Source organism: Talpa occidentalis, unplaced genomic scaffold (assembly GCF_014898055.3).
Source record: "Talpa occidentalis isolate TD23 unplaced genomic scaffold, MPIMG_talOcc4v2.1 talOcc4.16, whole genome shotgun sequence".
Classification (NCBI taxonomy): domain Eukaryota; kingdom Metazoa; phylum Chordata; class Mammalia; order Eulipotyphla; family Talpidae; genus Talpa; species Talpa occidentalis.
This window is the reverse complement of record NW_023601653.1, coordinates 59,267,137-59,291,590: the sequence shown is the minus strand read 5'-3', so window position 1 is coordinate 59,291,590 and position 24,454 is coordinate 59,267,137. Positions and strand designations below refer to the sequence as shown.

The following is a 24,454-nucleotide window of genomic DNA, read 5'->3' as shown; positions in this document are numbered from 1 at the left end:
CCCTAGTTTTCTATTGTTGATAACAATAGACATCAACAACTTACAACATTGCAAATTTGTTAACCCAGTTTCTATCAGGAATCTAGCATGTTTTAACTGTCTTTAAAAGGAGGATATCAGTGTGTTGGCCAGCTGTGTCCTCCCTCATCCAGAGGTTCAACTGGGGACCTATCTGTCTCCCAGTTCTCTCAGGGGCTGTATTAATTTTTTCCCCACTGACCTACACATCAGTTTTGCTATTAACTAAATTTCTCTCTATATGGGCTATTTTGTTTCCTTTTTCTATTCTTATTCCTATGCCATGGTCACAGTGTTTATTACAATGTCAAAATAGTCTAGATGTCCAAAGTTTTTTTCTTTTGGAGTGTTGTTTATGACTTTTATTATTATATGACTTTTAACGTCAACATGACAAATTTAATTTAAAACAGTTGGGACTTTTGTTTGAATTGTATTGGATTTATAAATTAATCTGGGGGTGTATTAGTTTGCTACAGCTGCCATAACAAAATACTACAGAATGGTCGGCTTAAACAACTGAAATTAATTTTCTCACAATTCTGGAGACTGGAAGTCCAGGATGAAGATGTTGCAGGTTTGGTTTCTTCTGAGACTTTTCTTCTTGGCTTGCATATGGCTACCTTTTCACTGTATCCTCATGTGATCATCCCTTGATCTATGTTTTCTGTGTTCTAGTCTATTCTAATAAAGACACAAGTCATATTGGGTTAGAGTCCACCCATTTGACCTCATTTTATATTACTATTTTAGAGACCCTATGCCCATATACAGTAACACTATGACCACATACTGGTGTTAGAATTTAAACATATGAATTGGGGCTAGGAGGGAGAAAAGGCATGATTCAACCAATAATGGGGAAGCACTGATATTTTTCTAATAGTTTCTTCCAATTCATGAACAAAATATTCCCCTTTCCATTTTTTTATATTTTTGTTTCCAACAAAATTCATTCTCTATAGAGGTCTTGAACATTATGTTGAATATTCCAATTTACTTACCCAGCTCACTCTCACTACTGTACTACAGATCATATCTTAGAAAATTAACACTTTTGGGTTCCATCAAAGGAGTCCCTTGCCTTCTGGCCTCTGACTGGGTTGAAGCAGTGGGAAGCATGGGCAGGAGATCTATGTGGCTATACATCCTCCTATTTCTTGCCCACTATTAGGCTGATGATGGCTGTCAGCAACTGTGTTCCTATCCTGACTCACGCAACTCTTCCAGTAGCCTTCACAGTTCTGTGAATTCAAGTTCTAATAACTGCTCCTTTTCAGTTGCTCACTCCTATCTGTGATTAATAACCATTTTCTACCAGGGTTTCCTCACCATTCCTTGTTGTTTGCTTTTAATGCTGACCACAGCTTAGTAAATCATCCATCCAATATATTCATCTCAATTTCTACATTTCTATGTGTCAATTTTTTTCCCTGCTGGGATATACATATTGTCAGATTAATTTCCAAGTATATTTATATTATATTATATTTCTTGATTTATTTTATATTGCATACTTTAAAATTGCATTTTGTTTGCTGTGTATAAAATGTAATTGTTTTCACTATACATATATTTTATTTTTATTATTTTTTTAAGATTTATTTATTCATGCATACAAGAACCGGGGTACAGGCCAGATGCAAAGGAGGGTGAGAGGATTCACCAGAGAAAGAGTGGGGAGCAGAACAGGCAGACTGCTGAAATTCACTGCTGAGGGGAGCAGAGGGCAAGGCAAGAGAGGTCCACTGCGCCATGTGGGATCCTCACCCGCCGGCTGGGATCAAACCACGCTGCAGAGGCTGCGGACAGCTTCACAGTGCTGCGCTCAACCGCCTGCACCATCAGGAGAGGCCCTATATATATATTTTAAATCCAGCAACCTTGCTAAACTCTAACTCCAATAATTTGTAACAGAACTTTTTTTTTTTACATATTACCTCATAAATGACCTTTACAAAAGCACAGTTTTGTAACTTTCTTTGCAACATTTTACCTTTTTGTATCATCTAAACATTGAGTTTGATATTGTATTGTAGTGATAGTAGTAATCATCCTTGTCTGGTACCTGACCTAACAAGAAATGCTTTCAGTATTTCACCATTAAGTGATAAACTATTCAGATATGCTGTCAGGTTAGGGGAGGTCCTTTCTGTTTTTAGTATCTAAGAGTTTTTATCATGAAAGAATGAATGTTCAATTCTATAAAACACTTTTTAGACATATATTGATAACATTTTCTCCTTAGTCTTTTAACGTGGTTATGTTAATAGCACTGATTTGTTTTCTAATATTAAATAGAACTTACAGCTCACACAATTGATCATGATACATAATGCTCTTAGAACTTAAAATTCAATTGAACAGAAATATTCATTGATAACAGTTATCATTTACATACTTACCTATATACAGTGAACCATAAATGAACACATATTGATATGCTCCTAATTGTTTTAACTCCTGTTGTAGCTTTTATTTACTTACCACCATCAGTTAGTCAGTACTTTATTTAACCAGTAAGCAATCACTTGTTGAGCATCCACTAAATGTCATTCACTTTTCTGGCATTAGAATATTAAGATGACAGCCATAACCATTGCGATTAAAGAGCTCATAACTAAAATGTGAATGGAATGTGTGTGTGTTGGGCCATAGCATGAGGCAGAGAGGGAGTAGAGCAAAAGATAACAAAAGACATTTATAATAAGTGCTGTCCTATAAGTGAATGAATAAAGCATTAAGATAATAGAATGGGGGAGTATTTCAAGTCCTTACTCAAGTCATTACACTTAACTCTTGCATGATACATACGTTCATCACAAAAAGATGGGGGAAACATTCAGACATTTGCACGATTTGTTACTATATACCAAGGCATTAAGGCCTAGGGCATAAACTAGTGAATAAGTCACAAAAACTCTACTGTTTTCAGTTTACATTTTAACATCAAGGGAAAGAAATTTTTCCAAAGAAAGTAGCTTCCCAGCTTAGCAAAGCTTTTGTATGAGCAACCAGTCAACAGTTCTGGTTATTATCCAGAGAAGGGATACCGAAATTGTGCTACCAGCTGGAAGACAAAAGCAAAGTTCCTATTTATTTTGTTTTTACCTTCTTCTAGTATTTCTATTTTTGTTTTATAATGTGCTCTTTTTATTTTACTCACAAATTTTTATAATTTATTCTTTTAAATACCATTTCATTAATTTGCCATATTCCACTAGTTGAAAGCAAGTTACTAAATTCATTCCAAATGCAAGGGGAGAGGATTACACAAAGGTGTGAAGACCAGTTCCCAATCCTCATATTCCCTTTCAAGTAGCGCAGTTGTTTATCTAAGCTTTGTTTTGTCAGTTCCTTTGTTTCGTTTCTCTATATTCTACTTGAGTGAAATAATCTGGTATTTTCCTTTCCCCCTCTGGATTGTTCCACTTAGGAAAATCCCTTCCAGTTCCATAGTGTAAATAGCAAGATTTGATCTTTTTAAAAAAATGTTTTAAAATATTTATTTATTTATACAAGCACTGGGTACAGTCAGAAGTGCGGGAGGGTGAGAGAATTCACCAGAGCCAGAGCAGGGAACAGAACAGGCAGACCAAGGAAACACACTGAGGGGAACAGCGGGAGCAGCAGGAGAGGTCTGTTGTGCCATGTGGGCCCCTCACTGGCAGCCGGGGATCAAACCGGCTCTGCAGACTGCGGGCAGCTTCGCAGCCCAACGCTCAACCGCTGCACCACCAAGAGAGGCCCAATTTGATCTTTTTTAATAAAGACGAATATTCTCTCATTTATGTTTCACATCTTAATCTATTTCTTTGTGGATGGGCACTTGACTACTGTTAAATAGTGCTGCAGTGAATAGAGGTGTGCAGACGTACTTTCAAATTAATGTTTGTACATTCTTCGGATGAAAACCAAGGAGGAGCAGTGCTAGATGAAATGGCAGGACTATTTTTAACGTTTTGAGAAACCACCATATTATTCTCCATAGGGGCTGAACCAGCCTGCATTCCCACCAACAGTGAACAAAGATTCCTTTTTCTCCAATACACACACACACACCATTTAATATAGGCCATTCTCACAGGAGTGAAGTGCTATCTCGTTGTTTTGATTTGCATTTCCCTAAGGATAAGTGATATTAATATTCTTGGGTAAATGTCCTGATTTTCTGCTCATTTTTTAATTTCTTTTGTTTACTTTTTATTGAGTTGCATGAATTTGTATCTTTGCAGATCTTGAATTTTTCAGCCCCTTCAACTTTTACTGATGCAACTATATTATGTTTTATAATGTGCTCATTTTATTTTACTCTCACAGACTTGGATAATTTATTCTTTTAAGTACTATTTCATTTTCAAAAAGGAAAAGTAAGATAAACCTAACTGTATTTAAAGTCATCTACTACTGATGACTAAAACACTAGCAATACAGGAAGTTACCAGGAAGCGTAACTGGGGAATTGGGTTTCCTAAGGGACTTACTTGTAGGCCACCCCTGAGGAGCTGCCTAGTTTTTAATACAAATGGGCCACACGGTTCTTAAACGACGTCGCAGGTCAGGGCCGCCGCTGGGACGCGCTCCGATCTTCGCGTGCTGGTGCCCAGGTGCCCAGTACAGCTCAACTGCGTGGCTGCTCTGCGTGTGGGGCACAGCGGCCGCCAGGCACAGGGTCTGAGCGGAGCAAAACCAGCAGTTTTCGCCGTCGCCAACTCCGTAGGGACAAGCAAAGCCCTTTGGGGCGGCTGAATGCCGGGCGCGGGACTAACTTGCAAAGCCCGGGCTCCTCCACGCGCCGTACGTAGCGGCGTGGGGCCCACGTCACGTGCGCAACGTGCGCGGAGCTGGCGCCTGCGCATTATTGTTCCGCTCAATGTCTTCTACCCGGAGAACCCGCCTCCCCAGCAGATCGTCACTTCCGGCGGCCGCTTTCGCCATTGGTGTCGTCACTTCCTGCCGGTACCGGTGTGCACGGTACGGATCGTGGCCGCCCGCTTTCCGGTTCTCCCCCTCCCCGACTTTCCTCCCTCCCTCCCTTTCCCTCCCGCGGCGGCTGTCGCTCGCCCGTCCAGACTCCCTGACCCGTCCCTAACCCCTTCCTGACCTGGGCGCCACCGGATTGGCCTTTTCTCCTGTTTCCCGGCCCAGTTCCAGTGTCAGGGCGGGGGCCTTGAGCCAGAGGCGCTGCAGGAAGAGAGAAAAGGCGAGACCACCCTCGGCTGGACAACCGGATCGCCGCCGCCATGGCAATGAGGCAGACGCCGCTCACCTGCTCAGGCCACACGAGGCCGGTGGTGGATTTGGCTTTCAGCGGCATCACGCCTTATGGGTATTTCTTAATCAGCGCTTGCAAAGGTGAGCTGGGCCGCCGATCCGGGCCTCATTGCGAGGACTGGGCCCAGTGGGGGTGGAGACGGCACTCCCAACGCGGTGGGATTGTGGGGCTCTCGGCCTTTGAGGTTAAGGCCAACGGGGGTCTGATGGAGAAAGGGGTGGTGGTAGGAATTTCGCAGCTGGCGCCCAAAGGCTTTTCTGACGCCTCTGACAAGGCTTAGTAGTGCCTCCCAACGTAGGCCTCTCATTTTACTTTTATTGCTATTTCTGGAGAAGCTAGACTTTCTTAATGCCCTGGCCAGTTAATACAGTAATGATCTTTCAAGGATTTTGGAGAAAGGAAAACTTAGACCAGGTTTACCTTATTTTACAGATATGTCAGGTCTGCTATCTTACTGGGCATTCCTTTGTTTTATTAGCCCAGTTTTTCAAATGGAAACATTTAGGTTAAGTTTGTCCAACAAACGTAGACGGTTTTCATTCTCATCAGTATTCTTCCCACCCCGTCACACTTGCCTCCCTGAGAATGTCAGGTCCAGCTTCTCAGATAACTTATTTCTAGATGTTCTTTAGTGACTCCAGTGAGTGAGAGTAGTTATACATCAACAGTAATTTTCCCTTTTGTTATTGAACAAAATGATTTTATGTTTGACTCAAGATTGTCAGTAATCTGAACTTCTGAATCACATGTCTCTAATTCTTTTTTAGATGGCAAACCTATGCTGCGCCAAGGTGATACAGGAGACTGGATTGGGACATTTTTGGGTCACAAGGGTGCTGTTTGGGGTGCAACATTGAACAAGGACGCCACTAAAGCAGCTACAGCAGCTGCAGATTTCACAGCGTAAGTGTAGCCAATATGACCAGCTTTGGAGATCTCTATGATCAGAAATAACCAAAACTTCAGTCTAAGTTCCTCATCAAATTCCAACTCAGTGCCCACCATATAGAACACATGGTTTTTGATCTTACCAAAGTTCTTGGTCCTGCTTCTTTATTTTAAGTGATTCTGAAAATTTTCAGACCTAAATGACTTATTCAGTATGTTTGGATTGGGATCCAGAGATTTGCATTATTAACAGGCACTCCAGATAATGAGTGTTGTTGGTGGTGCTTACACATGTATTCCCTCAGTGATAACATACACTTCCATGACTTCCTAGTGCTGATGGACTCAGTCTCACTCTCAGATTTTGTTAAAATGGATTTAGACATATTTAAACTCTGGGTTCCAACTCAGCTACTTGTCAGTTCTTTTCTTTTAAGATTGAAATCTAAATCATTTGAAAGTTTTTCATCTATCCAAATTATAGTCATTTTTGTTAATTTTAACTGCTATTCTCACTGATCTTCCCTTTGCTTTAGCAACTACCTTACTTCAGGTCCCTTCTGCTCACCGTTTTCCTTCTGTTCATCTTCCATAGTGCTACCAGTTGTCTTCCTAAAAACAAATTTTATACCACTTCTCTATGTAAAGATCTTCCTGTCTTTTGCTGTGTTAGTCGTTCATAACCATGGGGCTATAGAATATGCCTCAGGGAGCTTCTAATGTATTCAAATGCATGTATTTCAGAAGTTTTGATTCTGTTAGTCTGGGTGTGGAATCCCCATCATCAGTTTTTTCCTTCCTCGAACTTCTAGGTTATTTTTATGTGAAGCCTTAGAACCACCAGTTTAAAGGTTAAATTTCAGTTGTTGGCACTTTAAAATTTGGCCCCATCATAGTTCATCAAATTCCTATTCTGTCAATGTGTGTCATGTGCCCTGCAGTTTATACTAAATTCTTACTGTTGCCAGAGTATACCCAACTAAGTTTCATTTTTGGCCTTTGCATAAATTACTCAAGTAACTTGATTTGCAATGACCCACTTTTCCCTTCTAATTTGCCCTTCACATCTTTTGTAATCTTTGTATCTCCAGTTCCTAATTGTGCTAATTTTAAATCTTATATTTAATTTAAATTTAAATGTTTAAAGTAATTTAGGCAATGTCAAGAGCTATTGTATGTACATAGATTTTATTATGTTTGAGAATCTGGAGAGCAAAGTGGTTTGATTTCCTTTTAAACAGAATTTCATACTGAGGCAATTGTAAATGTGTTGCTCCTTCGTCTTAAGCAAATTAAATATCCCAAGATTGTTATGAAAAAGCAGATTGACTGGTGGATTCTACACATTTGTTGGTACTCAGACTTGTGTGCCACAGAAGATTATAGTGAATTTAAAAAGTAATTTAAAAATAAGGAGAAGAAGATAGAGTACTCTCATGATATTAGCTAATGAGAGATCTGTAAGGAAAATTTTAAATATCAGTCCATACTTTTTCCATGCCTTCAATGAATAGATTGTTCCTATGTCTTTATGTATAACCATTGTGTCACTTTAAGTAACCACTTGGTTTTATATAAATTCTTTAATATCAGCAACTTCAGGTCAAATGTGGCTTTAGGTGTTAACACAAGTTGCTTATTTGTCAAGACTCTTGTTATTTTTGGGAGGTGAAAATAGGAAGTAAAAGTGGTTTTCCAAAGCAGGAGACTTAGGAGGGTGAAGGTGTGTGTTCACTCCCTGATTTGTGCTCACACCATTCCCTGTATTAAGATTTCTGGCACTGTTCTAGTACTTACTGATAGATATATGTGTCAGTGCTTCTTGAGGTTAGGGGCCATGTCTAAATTTTTGTATTCCCAGCTAATTCACTGCCTTCCATTTATCAGATAAGTACCTTGAGGAAAATTTCTAAAAAAAAAATCAAGGATGGAGGAATTAAAGATGCTCCTGGGACACTCGTTTCTGATTGTCACAATTTTAACTTTTTCCCTTCAGCTTCTCCTTTCCTTAGATCAGTATGAATATTGTCATTGGGAATGAATGGATGAATGATTTGGGAATGATTTTATAAAGTAGGTAGAAAATTGGCTTAATACTGTGTGTACAACTCTAGGTTTCAGATATTGGTAAGTTAATTTTAATGTCATTAAAACTAGATAGGTAGTAAGTAATAAACTTATTTAAAATTAAATATAATTATGTTACAAAGGTTAGAAGATTTTAGACACGACAAACAGCATTAAAAGAAACAAGTTTTTGGATTGTACTTCTGCAAAGGTAAATTTCGTTAGCTTGAGTTGTGTGTTATCTGGCCCTGACTGTTAATTCCAGGAGCACAGTACTTTCTCATCTGTGCTTGATGGTCTTGCCTATATCTTTAAGAAACCCATGCAGAAGCTTGTTAGGAAGGAGTCCTATCTGTCAAACCTGTGAAAAGTCTGTATATTTGACAGAATTGTAAAGTCAGCCCCTAAGAAATAAAAGGCATCTGATAAAATTACTGTTTATGTGCTAATTCTGAAATGGAGACAGAAAGGGTGTTGAAAAAAAAATATGATAACATAAATATTTTTATGTTTATGTATATGTTCAAATATCTTTAACAGAGTATTGCAGAGAGAAGTCAGGATATTTTATCATGCTGTCAGAGGAAACATTATCTTCGTTTAGGGCACTGACAGAGCATTAATAACCAAAGTTTCATTTTTGAGACAGGTCTGTAGGATAGGTATTTAATGTTGCTTTGTGCTTAGCATTTCAGCCTCAGTGTTTTTTGTAAGTGATATGAAAAGATGGGTGTTGGATATAGATTATATTTGGACCCTGGTTCCATCATCTGATAGCTCTGTCACCTTAGGAACTTTATTTAACATCTCTTTTTGTCAGATTCATTGTCTCTAAAAATGAGAATAGTAATAGTGCTTACCTCATGTGCTGGTTATATTAAATGAGTTAATATGTTTGTAATACCTAGAGCATTGCCTAAAATCTAATAGCTACACTTGTTATATGTGGAATAACTACAAAAGTTTTGATAAATGCTGCAACTCCCAACTATTACCACCAGTAGAAAGAAGACATACATGTTATTTTTGGAATTTCTGTGGCTCATGCCTTGAAATCTTCTTGTTTCCTGTAAGTTTGAGTAGATTTAAATATCAGAAGGATTAATTTTGCTGCTTCCTCCCACCCCATCCAGCCCCCCGGCCCCCTGATTAAGGCTTTCAGGTATTGGTATAGTTGGAAAAGTGTGATTCTCTAGACAGGGCATGTGCTGCTGGCTGTGTGTATTTCCAATTTGTGCATGGCATGCCTCTTAATCTAATTTTTGACATCTGTAAAATGGGCATAAGACTAATGAGGTTATTGGGAACATCATAGACCATCTTCTCTGCTTGTTATTCCTAGAGTTTGGCATAGTGTAAATTACATAGTAGGTTCGCAATAAATGGTAGCAGAAGACTAACCCCTCATCACTTCTGTGTCTGTCTTTGAGATGTGAGTGTGTGTGTTCATCATGTACATTGTTCCCTTTTAGTGACTTCTGTGCAGTTTGCCCTTATGGAACTGGATGTAGCTAAAGCATGGCTCCCTTTGCTGACCTGATTGGTTATAATTGGTATAAATAATTTTTAGGAAAATTTATCTGCCTCATACTTTTGTTTCATTATTGAAAATTAATGATTTTTATGAAAATTCATTAATGTCATGTCTATTTAGAGGTGAATGGTTTCCTTGTCTCTTGTGGAGAAAATACAGTCAAAAGAGCAGGTTTATGGGTGATTTCAGAATGTTGTCTTAAGGTACTTTGGGCAGAGCAATCAAACAATGAGTACCTGGACTCTGAAACACCATTCTCATCATAACTTTTAATTCATAAGTTTGATGAGCATTGTATCCCATGATCCTGGGAAAGTACTAGAATTAGAGAAAGTTCCTGTGATTTCTTCAAGAGTGCTTAAGTAGATCTGAAGTTGGGCCCAGGAATCTACAGGTAATGAAAGTATATGATCATGTTTTGTTTCCTGGTAAAGCCAATAGACGATCTAATTTTTCTCTGAAAGAAGGTTTTCAAACTTGATATTATCTTGGCCAACCTGTAAAATGGCTCAATTGTTTCATTGAGGCTTTAAGAACTAGGTTAGCTGTCCCTCTTTGGGGACTTTATGGTAGGTCAGTTCTTAGAATATGAAAGGTTTTGAACAGATAGCATCATTGGATATTATGTGCAAGAAAATGGGCTGAGAATGTAAGAGGTATCAGTAGTTTAGGGAGATGGCAAATACTAAGTAAATTGTGCAGAAAAGAAATGCTGCAGGATCAGCTGATGAAAGGTAGTTGTTATGCTTCACTGTCTTGATTTGAGCCTTGCTCCCAACTACTTAGTTAAGATTTCTTGGTATAGATTGAGAAAGACACTAACAAACATTTAGATCATTCCAATTTCTTTTTGAGATTGAAAACCCGGTTTTCAGATTCCTACTCTGCGGGATGGGACTACATCAAAGTTAGTAAAGTGATTAGAGCATCATCTGTTGAGTGTCATGCCTCATTATTAGTTGTGTTTTAAAATAGAACGGAAAAGAGTCCAGCGACAATGGACCTCTGCATGATACTGCTGTGGTCACTACAACTATTTTCTCCTGACCAGTGGGGACATGGCCAAACAGTATTAAGATTTTAAGTCATTTTGGGGAGATTAATGAAGATATTTAAAATTGGAATTTCAAAGAACAGGGCCAAGGGAACCTTTAAGACTCAGCATCATGTGAATGACTGGGAGAGTAATTTCAGGTGTATTTGATATTTTCTTCACTTTGACACACAGCAGTCTGTACTCTTATAATCTTTGTGAAGTCGCTGATTTCCCTGTGACTAAGAGTAAACATGTAAACAACAAGTGAAGCAGAATGAAGCACAGTAATCAGCATGAGCTGAGCCCACAGGAAAGAATGGTTGATGGAGGTGAGACAGAAGATTTTGACTGAGTCACACTTCAATAACTGAGAAAATACAATGCAGACTTACAGGACTGGTATGAATAGATATAAGAGCCTGAATAAAATATATGGCTTATTTGAGGACTGTTTGATAATCTGGTATGATTAGATTTTATATTATTTTTAAAATGAAGCTGGGAAAGTAGCTTTGGGCCAGAGAGTTGAATTAGAAATGGGAGAAATTGGGGCAGGTTTCCTGCACAAAGAGAAATGAATGCTTGAGAATTCAGTAGCCGTCCTACTCATAATTGATGGTATTTCTGTCAGAACATGTTTAGTCAGCCTTCATAGGACCCTGTTGTATCATCAGTATTTCTTCCTTGTTAGGTGGCCATTAGTGTTTCCTTCCCTTCGTGCTGTTAATGTTGTATAGGATAGCCTGCCCTTTTCAATTCTGACTCCTTGCTTTTAGAGTATTGGACTTTGTGTAATTAATCATGTCATTTTTATGTGTGTGTTTCAGTAAGCTATTATGTACTTGTGTTTTATCTTTATTCAGCATGTTACTTAACACATTTTTTCCCTCTTCAGTTAAAGCTCTGCTAGTGCAGGAACTTAGTTGGTTATAGTTTTTTTCTCATGACATATTTGGTACATTTATTGTGATACTTGAATAAGTAGAGAATAGATGACCCTGGCTTTTTTCCCTCTGTACTGTTTTATTCACTTTATTCCTAAAAATTCCTAATGTAAGTTACATTAAAATGAAAATCTCTTTGGAGCATAGCTCGTTCAGTCTCAACAGATCTTTTCCCTGTGTGCTAAGTTTTCTTGTTTATTTTTCAGTGACAACTTCTGATCTAAAATGAATTTTTTTCTCCCCCTCCTCATTGTCTTCAAGCTTTTTTGAGAAACTTATAGTACTTCTATGAAGTTTTGTTTAACCTATTTCTGTGACATGTACATATAATGATGTATAGACCAGCATATGTATAATTTGGGGTGGGCTTGGTCAGGGAAACATGAAATTGAGATTAAAGTAGTGTTAGCATTACTATAATTATGACTAGTACTTTGGTGCAGAAAGTTAATTTGACTAGGATTTCAGAATTTAGGACTCAACTTTGAGATAGAGACAGGGAGACTATTTTCTGATTTGGTTTAAAATTTTGCATAACCTGTATCAGGGTCTTTAATTATCCTGTTTTTTTTTTTTTTTTTTTTTTTTTAAAGATGATCTTGTTTTCCATGTATATGAGGGTTAGGAATAGAGAAAAAATTGAGAAGATGAAGCTTAAAATTGGTTTAAATATTTCCTGGTCTTGCTAAAAGGATTTTATGATTAGAGGCTAATGCAAAAATAAAGGTAAATTGGTTTATGGATCTGATTTACTTAAATTCTTACATTTTTTTCCCACTCAAATTAGATTGGTCCTGTGGCTTTTACAGAGAGATTTCATTTACACTCACTTAAATATTTTATCAAATGAATGTAGCAGTGAGGAATATTAGAGATAATAGATTTATAATGCATTTGTGTAACATTGCACATACCTATCTTATTTGGTCATCAGTCATCATGATCACCATTATATTTTTCTTTTCCTTTTCACTTTTAGCAAAGTGTGGGATGCTGTCTCGGGAGATGAGTTGATGACTCTGGCTCACAAGCACATTGTCAAGACTGTGGATTTTACACAGGTATCAACAAATGCTATTAGTTTTAGGGAGTTAAATTGCATTATTATAGGATTTGACAATGGTTTTATATTTGATTGTTTTATATGTTTGGTTGATATTTGGGTATGGTGGGGAATGGTGTGTGTTGGCTTACGTTTGATTTGATTGGATTTATTTTTTCTTGATTAACCCTATGAGGCTTTTATGATATCCTCGAACTCTTATCTCAGTCCTCCAAAAACTAGTAACAAACATCTAAAAAGCCCCAGTACTATTTCCCAGCTACTTTCCGAAGATGGGGGGATAAATTTGAGATCCTCACAGAAGTGCTGCTCAGGAGGGAGGGAAACAGGGGCAGGAGCAAATGAGGGGACTCCTGTGATAGGGGGTGTGTGTGGTTTCTTAGAGTTGGGGAGTTCAAGGGCTTGGGCGATGTATGCTCTCTATATCTTCTCAGAGTGATTGTGTGTATTGCATCTCTGTGATGACTGAGCTGTATTTGGATTTTATTTGATGTTGGAGAAGTTTCAAAGAGAGCATTTAAAGTGGTTAACCTAGTAACATTGTACTTGTGTCTGTTTTTAGGATAGTAATTATTTGTTAACCGGTGGACAGGATAAACTCTTACGTATATATGACTTGAACAAACCTGAAGCAGGTGAGTATGATTCATACTTGTGCTTTTTACTTTCTTTTACTCTAGTGTTTCAGATTAAAGGAACTCATGTTCAGTATTCAAATTTGGAAAATCGGGATAGCCATAAACAAAAATTACACATAACTCATCATCTTTTTTTTTTTTTGGTAAAGATTTTTTAAAATTTATTTTTGTATAGAACTGGGGTGTATGCCAGAGGTGGGGGATGTGTGTGTGAGAGGATTTGCCAGAGACAGAGTGAGGAGCAGAAAAGGCAAATCTACTGAAATACACTGTTAAGGGGAGCAGTGGGCGAGACAGGAGAGGTCTGCTGCTCCATGTGGGTTAGCTCCTTGGCTGGGGATTAAACCCCGGCCTTCACGGTGGGCCATCACAGTGTTAGCGCTGAGATTTAACTCATAGGCCACCAGGGAGTTGCCCCCATCAACCATTATTAATCATTATTGATTTCTTTAGTTTTTGTCTTTCATTCTTCCAGTCCTTTTTTTGATGTGGTTATCTTTTTATATCAGTTTACTTATACTTTTGTGGTTTTCTTATAATTAAAACTTTCCTGATAAATTTTCATCATGATACAAGTTTTATAAGATGCATAACAGTGTTATTACCTCTTGGTGTAGTGGAAGATAAGGGGGTAACTGTTCTCACTGTGTACTCATGTTCACATTTTTGAACCATGTAATTCTTTAACTATTCAGAAGAATTTTTGAAGTCTTTAAACATCTGTCCACTTTTTAAAATGACTATGTAATTCTCCATTCTGTGGATAAGTGGTTAGGAATTAACCAATCTCTGTAATCACCTGTTTGGGCTATTACCAACTTCTAAAATAGGACACACAGTGTTATGCTAAATAGTCTCATAGTTACAAATATTTCTGCAGTGCTCTAGGAAAATTGTAGAGCTATAACTGTAGGCACAAAAAGGAGTGACATTTGCAAACCCTTGATAGCTGTTACCAAGGCTATTGATAGATGACCTCCAGCAAACACTGATAACTGATTTTCTTTGCAATTTAATAGATAAAAAATATTCTGCTGTAGAAAGAAAAAGAAAAATACCAGATGGTGTAACTCATAGCAGGAATCTAGAAAACTTAAATAAGGAACCAGGAAAAAGAATAACTATAAGAAAGAAAATATCAAAATCAACAAACAACTATGAATCAGAGACACTCTGGGGGGGTGGGGGTGGGGAAAGGAGGGCTTGGGGTCAAAATAAGGGGGTTGTAATTGTATGGGGACTATAAAAAATAAAATTTAAATAAAGTGTGAAAAAATAAATCTTACATAGTTATATTAAAAAAAGATTCTGTTGTATAAAGTAAACTTTAAAAAATTGTTCATATAATGAATAGCATTTTAATGTATTTCTCTTGTGAGCTAGTTGCCTTTTTAAAGCATACACATTTAAAGACTTAGATGGTAAAAAATGTCATTTCCTTTGTAGATTTTCTGGTTGCACAGAAGTTGTAAGACACCTTTTTTTCTTTAATTCATATCTTTACCCTTGTTTTATAGTGTATCAATGCTTTTCTAATCACATGATATATATTGTGAAAGCTATCAACATTTGATAAACTCAATTTTGTTTCACTTATTATATATTAATTGGTATCTTTAATTTATTGTGTATTCATAAATTAGTAAACTATAAGTTTTTAAGAAAGTCAGAGCTACACTGGAAATTAGATACCTTACTTTTCTAAAATCATTTTTAAGGTGAGAAAATATACTACATTTATATGTTATTCTTCTTTTGGTGCATGGTTTCTCTTCATTCTTTTTGATAACTTTGTGTCAGAACACTTCACAGCATGCCTGTCTGACCCACCAAGATTGTTCATGGCTTAGGTGGACACTTTTCCTATCCTTTTACCTTTCCCAGAGATGCTTTTTGAAAGTGGTTCGCCCACTGCTCTGACAACAAAAATAATAGCAATTACCTGAGCTTTTACTGTATGTCAAATACCATGATGGGCACTTTAGGTGCATATTCTCTTTTGACCCTTAAATAATCCAACTGTGGGCTATAGCCATTATTGATTGTTATCCCATTTTACAGGTGAAGAAACATAGTTTTCAAAAGGTTAAGTAGCTTGCCCAGAGTCAACATCATGTTGACTTGGCATTATCTCTAGCATTTGCTGTTGCCCACACATTCAAAAAAAAACAAACAGGGCCTCCCCTGGTGGTGCAGCGGTTGAGCGCTGGGCTGTGAAGCTGCCTGCAGCCTCTGCAGCGCCAGTTCAATCCCCAGCCACCGGCGAGGGTCCCACATGGCACACAGACCTCTCCTGCCGCACCTGCTGCTCCCCTCAGCAGTGTATTTTGTCGGTCTGCCTGTTCTGTTCCCCGCTCTGGCTCTGGTGAATCCTCTCACCCTCTAGCGCTTCTGACTGTACCCAGTGCTTGTATAAATAAATCTTTACAGATAAATAAATAAACAAAAAAAACCCCCAAAACTTGAAGGAAAGTCTCTATCAGAGACATGTTCCCATTTTTTTGATGCTTTTCTCTCGGTGTGGAAATATTCCTAGGAGTTGCTACACCATTTTACTTCCCTCTTCTCCTTCCAGCCTGTAATTTCCTTTTTTTCCTGTAAGTCACCACCAACAGTGATTTGGATGAGGGCTCCACAGTGACGGTGCTAGGGAAGCTCAGGATGTCCTGTTCCTGGGACTGTATCTTTATTAAATTATGCCACATTCATTATTATTTCATTTTGATACAGTAATGCCTTTAAAATCAGAACATTAGCCTGAACAAAGTGGGATATTCACTCTCAGCTACATATAGATCATAGTTCTTGGTTTCCTCCTCATGCAGAGCCAGTATAGAAAAAGGAAATCTTTATTTCTTGCCTATTCTAATATTCACTTTTAAAAATCAAGTATTAACAAGTGTGTTCTATAAATTGTTTCATCTTTAGAACCTAGGGAAATCAGTGGTCATACTTCTGGTATTAAAAAGGCTCTATGGTGCAGTGAGGATAAACAAATACTTTCAGCTGATGATAAAACTGTCCGGTGAGTAATTTTTCTTTAATAGTTTAATGCTTGCATTTTAAAAACTTTTTTATAATAATTTTGAATTGTTTCTGAATAAGAATTCAGTGGCACATCACATTTTTCTGGTGCTGTCCAATTACTGTCATAAACTCAGAGCAGAACTGACAAAATTCCAAAATTGCTGACACTTTCATAAGCAGGTATTCTTAACCCACATCAATGGGCAGGCTGACCAGAGGGGGTCCACAAAACCCTGAAGTTCTGTTCATAAGTTTCTGTGCTGAAACGTGTAGTTTTCTATTGAAAGACAATACCACTATTTAGAGCAGTGTTGAAACTTATTAGACTAGGACCTAAGTGTGTTAATGACATAATTTTGCTAAATTATTTCAGAGCTATATTTAAATTTGACTTCATCAACAAGCTACTAAATATTTTTTATATTTTATGGTATCCCAAAGCTTCTGTATGTCATTTGTAAATTCTCACTGGGGTGTGTCTTGTTTGACTCAGTGTGATTATTCTTTCATCAATGAATCTGCAGCTGTACTTAGAATTTAAACCTTTTCTTAACAAGTAAATGCCACCGTATTTTCCTTTTTTTCTTTTGCAGCCTTTGGGATCATGCTACTATGACAGAAGTGAAATCTCTAAATTTTAATATGTCTGTTAGCAGTATGGAATATATTCCTGAGGGAGAGATCTTGGTAATAACTTATGGACGATCAATTGCTTTTCATAGTGCAGTAAGGTATGTTCAGAAGGAATAAATTCATTTTCTTTTCTGGTAACAAAAATTACAATTTAAGGCACTTAAAAATTGAGAAGCATATGTGAAAGGAATTTAACTGTTTTAGAAGCAAATCTTGATCTGTGCTGTATAATGAGGAGGGAAACTCTTCTTTACCCCCTAATAGTGTTTTTTAAGAATTTGGTGTTCTTTAATTTATAGGAATTAGTCAAATTGTTTTCTAGTTATTTAGGACATTTATTGGTAAAATGTAACGACTTCTAAACTTTTCTTAAATGATCACCAGACCGTGGTGGTGTAACTAATGTAGTCAAAGCTATTACTATGATCAGGTATTAATTTTTACTTGAAAATATTAGTGTAGTACATTTTTCTATTCCTGAGTATATGTAGCTTGATATTTTTTAAACAGACTTAATTTTTGTGACTATAAATATAGCAAAAGCTCTTGCTGAAAATTTGGAAAATGTAAATTGATTCACAGTCCCCCAACCATAGATGCCAGAGTACTAATGGTAGCTATATTTTCTGCTAGTCTTTTTCTTTTTGTTATATATGTGTGTGTGTTTGTGTGATTATTTTGAATTTTTATTTTAAAATATACTTAGCAATTACTAGGTACATTGGATTAGTGTTGCACTAAATTATATAGCAATTCCTCACCAAAGTGAGTTTTATGGTATATATTTGAATATCTCCCTACAATAAATTATCAGTTCAAAGAGTAGAACTGTATTTTAAAGTTCTCAGTTTATATGTCTCTTCATTGATTTTCATAAGACTACAAACTTTGTATTCTGACCAGCAGTTCTAACCTTTTGTTTAATGGACCACTTGCAGAACTAAAATTGACTGAATAACAGAAGAAAAAAAAAAGACATTAAAAATGAAGAGCAATTAAAAATATGAAGGAGTTCAGACACAGGGAATTGCTAATACTGCCATACGCAGAATGCCTTTGCCTCAAATCCCATTTTGGTGGCAGAGGTGATTGGCCTATTGACTATTCTAACATTTGAGCCAGTGATGACTGACTTTAATTTTCATACTTTGTAGTATGTGTTAGAGTTTAGGAGCTCAAATGCTCTGATTTTTGTAGTGGAGGCATTTCAGGACTTTGACGGTTGCACTGGAAAAGAGCAAATGTCCAAACTCATTGATATTCAAGTAAAGCTGTGGTTTACGTTGATTTTTATTACGTGGCTAAAGTCTCATATTTGATTATTCTTTTACTGCCTGATAATAAAAACAGCCATATTTTGCAGTTTTAATTTTATGGCATTTGAAGGTTCTGTTGCAGAAGCTTATAAACTCTCAGCTGTTGATAATAGTGCACAACTAATCTTTTAAATAAAAACCTTTCCTGTTGATAATTCAAATACTACTAAATTAAAACTTTAAAATGAAACTCTCAGTATACTAACTGTGCTGTTTTAATTAGCCAACATGCTAACTTCCAGGGAGATAAGCACTGCACAAAATGTGGATATTCTTCTGTAGAAACGTCAGTGTTCCTGTCATGAACTCCATTTGGGCATGGTATCTTTCTGAATGTTTTTGCTAATACTGAAAGGTGTTTTTTTTAAAAAATATGTTTATTTTGATTTTTTTCTTCAGTTTGGACCCAATTAAATCCTTTGAAGCTCCTGCAACCATCAATTCTGCATCACTACATCCTGAGAAAGAATTTCTTGTTGCAGGTGGTGAAGATTTTAAGCTTTATAAGTATGATTATAATAGTGGAGAGGAATTAGGTGAGTTGTCTTTTTTTTCCTCCCTTTATAGAATGTTAGGTTTTATTAATCAACACCTCATTTGTGCCTGTTACATCTTGAAAGCACATTTTTCAGCTAACTAAATTTCGCTGCTTCCAAGTGAAAAATTAGAGGATAGAAATTTCTATAGAACTATATACAAAGGTTATTGAACTCAATTTTACCCTTTCCTTTTAATTGCTTACCTTTTCTTTGCTAAGCTGATGTTCTGTGCAGTAGTGCAGTGCATTTATTTGGGGAAAGGGGAAGCATTCTTCTGTTAAAAGTCTTATTAAACAGGAATAAGGAAATTTATTCTTTCTGAAATGTAGTGCAGGTGTGAGCCCCATCTGTCTAGTTCCCCTCCTTTTGCCAGCATAGGAATCCCTAAAACTATAGAAAATATTGTGTGAGGAAAAAAGTCAGCTATAGCTTAGTATGGGGATATCTTCAGGTAACTGAGATAGAGGGATAAAAAAGGTTTTTTTATCCTTTACTCTTCTTCCGAGTATGACTTTTGCTTCCAGTTTCATGATAATAGTACTTGATCACGGAAAGGGAAAGATATGTAGGATGAATTTGAAGTTAATGCACATCCAAACTTCGTATTTATCTTTTTTTTTAAAGATATTTATTCATGCATCTTTTTATTTATTCATGCATCTTTTTTTTTTAAAAAGATATTTATTCATGCATACAAGAACTGGGGTACAGGCCAGATGTGCAGGAGGGTGAGAGAATTCATCAGAGACAGAGCGGGGAACAGGGCAGGCAGATCAACCAAAGTACACTGCTGCAGGGAGCAGCAGGTGAGGCAGGAGAGATCTGCCACGCCATGTGGGTATCTCGCCAGCTGGCCGGGATGGAACCCGTGCGGCAGAGGCTGCGGACAGCTTCACAGTGCTGCACTCAACTGCCTGTGCCACCAGGGGAGGCCCTACACTTAGTATTTATCTTGATGGTTTCGGTATTTCATAGTTAGAGATTTCAGTATTTATTTTTGGCCTTCACAAATGTTTGTTACTTCTTGAACTAGTTTATTTCACTGTAATGTATTTTTTGTCTAGAAGGTACCAATTTTTGTTAGTGTTTTTGTCTGCTTCTCGCTGTCCTGCTTTACCATCCAGTAGTGTAAACTCATTAGAATTTAATATATAAAGAGCCAATGATGATTTTATGTTTTATTTCTTTGGAATAATGGGTGGATTTGGGTGACATTAATGGAACTTTGGTGAGTGGAGCATGTGGAATCTATTTTAATTGTTTGTGGTTCCCCTTTATTTCTTGAACATAAGTAACCTTTAAATAAGAGGATCTTTTCTATTATTTAATGCCAGTTTAAAAAGTTTCAGAATTTTATGCTAACTGGGTTGTTCACTTTGAAAACAAGAGAACTAAATTATTTGTCTGATATCTGAGGTCAAATATTGGACCAGCCATTCTTCTGAAATTTCTTTTTACTTTATTCTCTGGTTGAAGAGAGATGAGGAAAGTGGTGCAGAGGGTCTTGAGTTGAACAGGCTTGAAGACAAAACAGGAACATTGGCCTAATAAAGGGCTTTGAAAACTAAAACGTTGATGCATTAGACAGTAAATGAGAAAAGTTCATAAGCAAGGATGCGACTTAAAGAGAATGACATCATTACTAATATGTTTTTTTTTTTCTCTCATTAAACTCCATGGATTTAAATATTTAAGTGTCACTCTTGATTTTTCTGTGTCAGGGTTATGTGTGACAGAATGACTCAAGGACACTGGATAGCCTGGTAGGAAATTAAGAGGCAGACTGTAAAAAGAGCTCCATCTGGTGGCTCTCTGTAATCATAATAAGAATTGGTTACCTAGTAAATAGACATTGGGATTAACTTTAGATCTTTCTCTAGAATTTAGAAGGGTTTTCATTTATCCCCTTCCTTTATCCACATTGGAACATGAAGTCCCGGTTATTTAGAGGAACAATCTGAAATTATAATGCATGCTAAAATTAGAAAAGAATATTTTTACAGAGAAAAGAGAGACATGCCACTTTGGGGTGAGAAAAACTTATTTTTAATTAGGTATAGTTCTTAGTATTTGCCTTTATGAATTTTGCACCTTTCCAAATTATAGACAGTATTTTCTTGAATGTGTAAATGTTTAACTTTTCTTTTTTTTAAGTGTTAACTTATTTAAGAGCTCTCCTCTTTTCAGAATCCTACAAAGGACATTTTGGCCCTATACACTGTGTGAGATTTAGCCCTGATGGAGAGCTGTATGCCAGTGGTTCTGAAGATGGAACATTGAGACTGTGGCAAACTGTGGTGGGGAAAACATACGGCCTTTGGAAATGCGTGCTTCCAGGTGAGAGCTATATTCGGAGTTAACACGATAAGCTTCATAATTGTGTGGTACTTTTTATCTTTGATTCATTTAAGTGTTTCTGTTTCTGTAAATTTTAAATTACAAAGTGTGGCTGAAGCAAAGAGCAGCCCATGATTTATGAATTGGCCATTGTGGATTTTTGTTTAAATTTTATCATTATAAAATCTTTTATTTGAGGATTTGTTTGTTTATGCATACAAGAGCTGGGGTGCAGGCCAGAGGTGCGGGGGATGAGAGGATTCACCAGGGACAGAGTGGGGAACAGAACAGGCAGATTGATTGAAATACACTGCTGAGGGTAGTACCAGGCGAGACAGGAAAGGTCCTCTGCGCCATGTGGGTCACCTTCCTGGCCAGGGATTGAACCGCAGTGGCTGTGGATAGCTCCATAGTGCTGACACTTAACCCCTTGTGCCACCAGGGAGGCCCCTCCTTGTAAAATCTTTTTTTCCCTAAATTTTCACACTAAATCACTCAGTGGATAGAATGGACCTAATCCAAAATTTGCTAGAGGGCATTACAAAGACTTTACAAGTGAGTGTATTTAATCTCTAACGAGCTTTGTTCATTAATCCCTACTAGTAAGATAGACATGTCTTTAGTAAAAAAAATACTAATTAAATTGATCTGAATGTAGTAGCAGTTCGAACTTTGAAGTAATTTTTGAAGAGCTGCTATTTTAGTATCACAATTACTAAAAAAGAGAGAGTTGTTATGTTTCGTAGCTTGTTACATAGAGTACTCATGGCTTCCTTGTCTTGCTTAGTCCTAGAAATGACTTGTAATACTATAATTCATATAATCATTATTGCTTTTCTTTTCATAGAAGAGGATAGTGGTGAGCTGGCAAAGCCAAAGATCAGTTTTCCAGAGACAGCAGAAGAGGAGCTGGGTAAATATCAATTAACTTTTGTAGAGTCCTAGAGAATTTAAAATTGAGGTGTTGTCTGAGTTTTACTTACTCATTGATAATGGAAATTTGTTAAATGTGAACAAACTTAAATAGCAGAAAGTTAAAATGTGTGTATATACTTGCATATATATGTTTGTAAAACATTTAAGTACCTACTACATGGTACAGGCACGGATGTCCTGTGGACACAATTGCTGTGGTTACTTTTGTAAAACCTAGAGTGTAACTTAGAAGACATGCTAAAATAAACTTGTTACAATTCTAATTGTTATTTGACATTTATTAAGCACTTAGTACAGACTAAGTGCTCTTTCCCAAATTTAGAATTAGTAATTGTAATTTGTCCTGTTTGCAATTGGAATAAATTTAAGGGGAGGCGGGGCAGACTTCTAAGAGATATGACTTTAAATCAGTGTTTATTAGATAATATGGTTTCACTGTTTCACTGAAAATTTACCATGGAATAGAGGCCTGCATGAACCTTTCTTCATTGCTTTTTCATGGCATGAGTCTGGTGATAAATGACATTGCATTTGCTCTGCGGTAAAGCTGCTCACCAGCATGCTTTGAAAGATGTTTTTGTTCCTTCATTACACAGAAATGAAGATTTGCTTTTTTCTTTTATTAAGTTGACTAATAAGATTTTTTTTTTTTAATCGTAGAAGAAATTGCTTCAGAGAATTCAGATTCCATCTATAGCTCAACTCCTGAAGTTAAAGCCTGAGCAGCATCAGGCAGTTGCCACAAATAGTGTACAACTTATGGACTAAAGCAAGCAGAGAAAAGCATCAGTCTTCCAGAGTGACTCTCTGCTTAAGGCAAACATGAGCAGTAAATACTGAGGAATGTGAATTAGCTCCAGTGCTGGGACTAACTTGGTGTTACCTGTAAGTTAAAACTCAAGGTACCAGATGAAAGCAGGTGGAGTTATGCTCTTGTACTACAATGGCCTGTTGTCTTTTTAATGAATATGTGCAAGCCAACATCCATTTCTCTTATTACAATTAGATTTCTTATAGCTGTTATGTTATTATGGAAAAGAAAAATATATTGGCCTATTTTTCTGACTTTTTCCTTAAAGCAGAAAGTCTGGGTTTTTTTTTTTGTTTGTTTGTTTGTTTTTTGCTTCAGTTGTAAAGAAGAGGGAATACATGATAAAATAACTGAAAGTAACTGGTTTGATTTCTCTTTCATTGTACACTGCTTCTGAACATCTAATTGTTTTTAGTTGTCAAAATAAAATGCCTCTAAAACAAAACAGTGTTTGTTTCTTGGGAAAAATTGGTGGATTGGCTTTTTATAAAATAGAAATCACCAGAAAGTTTTCTAAAGAACTATGTCAGAAGATAACCTGATTAAATAATCTGTGGTAAACATTTTGTTTCCTAATTTTGGAAATCAGTTACTTGTACTGAATTTTTGAAATGTTCATGACCTTTGCTGGGTTGTATTTACTGCAGTTCCTTCTGCATTAGATAGCATTGCTTTACCTGCCTTTAAAAAAACCTTTCAGAGTAATGACTTATTTAAATTATACATGCTAGTATGAGAAAAAATATGAAACAATTCAGAATTAGCAGAAAGGCAGCAGAAAATTCAGTTCTACCATTCTCAATAATTATTAAAATGGAGCAAATGTTATTGCACATTAGTGCACTGTATAGATTGAACAGATTTTATAAAAATGGGATAATTGTAGACCTGCAATGTTTAGTTTATCCTTTAAGTGAGGGTGGCATTCAAAAAACTTTTTTACCAACCTTCTAATAAAATGAATCAACTGAGTTTAGACTTGTATTACTTTTTTTCAATATGGAGGGGATTTAAACTGGTCATTTGGAATTACTTCACATAAATGAAAAACCTTTCTGTCAAATTGCTTTTTCTTTCCTAGTTCGTTTGTGAATGACATTTAATAATGTTCCATAAAAGAAGTAACCAAGGAAAGAATAGGATAAGATTTTTTTGAGGATTTGTGATAACCAGAAGGTGCTGTAAGCCATGAAGGTGCTAGAGCATCAAGAGCAGCATTTCTTGGGGACAGCCAGCTGATGATCCATACAGGGCCTGCTATGGGGTAATAGTCTTGTATCCACTTGCTGTTTACCTGGTTCTTTGTTTTGCAACAGTACCACAGGTGTACCACGCTACATTGTCAGTGTTCCATGGGTGGCTCACATTCTAGTTAGTCTAATTTATCATAAA

General features: G+C 36.7%; 1 protein-coding gene across 1 annotated transcript; it reads left to right on the top strand.

Moving 5' to 3' along the window:
- The first annotated feature begins 4,950 nt into the window (after positions 1-4,950).
- Positions 4,951-23,507, top strand: STRAP (serine/threonine kinase receptor associated protein). Its single transcript, XM_037514287.2, has 10 exons — positions 4,951-5,373; positions 6,061-6,196; positions 12,742-12,823; positions 13,388-13,460; positions 16,392-16,488; positions 17,084-17,221; positions 18,839-18,975; positions 21,166-21,315; positions 22,163-22,228; positions 22,912-23,507. The coding sequence occupies exons 1-10, from the start codon at positions 5,262-5,264 to the stop codon at positions 22,971-22,973; spliced, it is 1,053 nt and encodes a 350-aa protein (XP_037370184.1). The 5' UTR covers positions 4,951-5,261; the 3' UTR covers positions 22,974-23,507.
- The last annotated feature ends 947 nt before the right edge of the window (positions 23,508-24,454 follow it).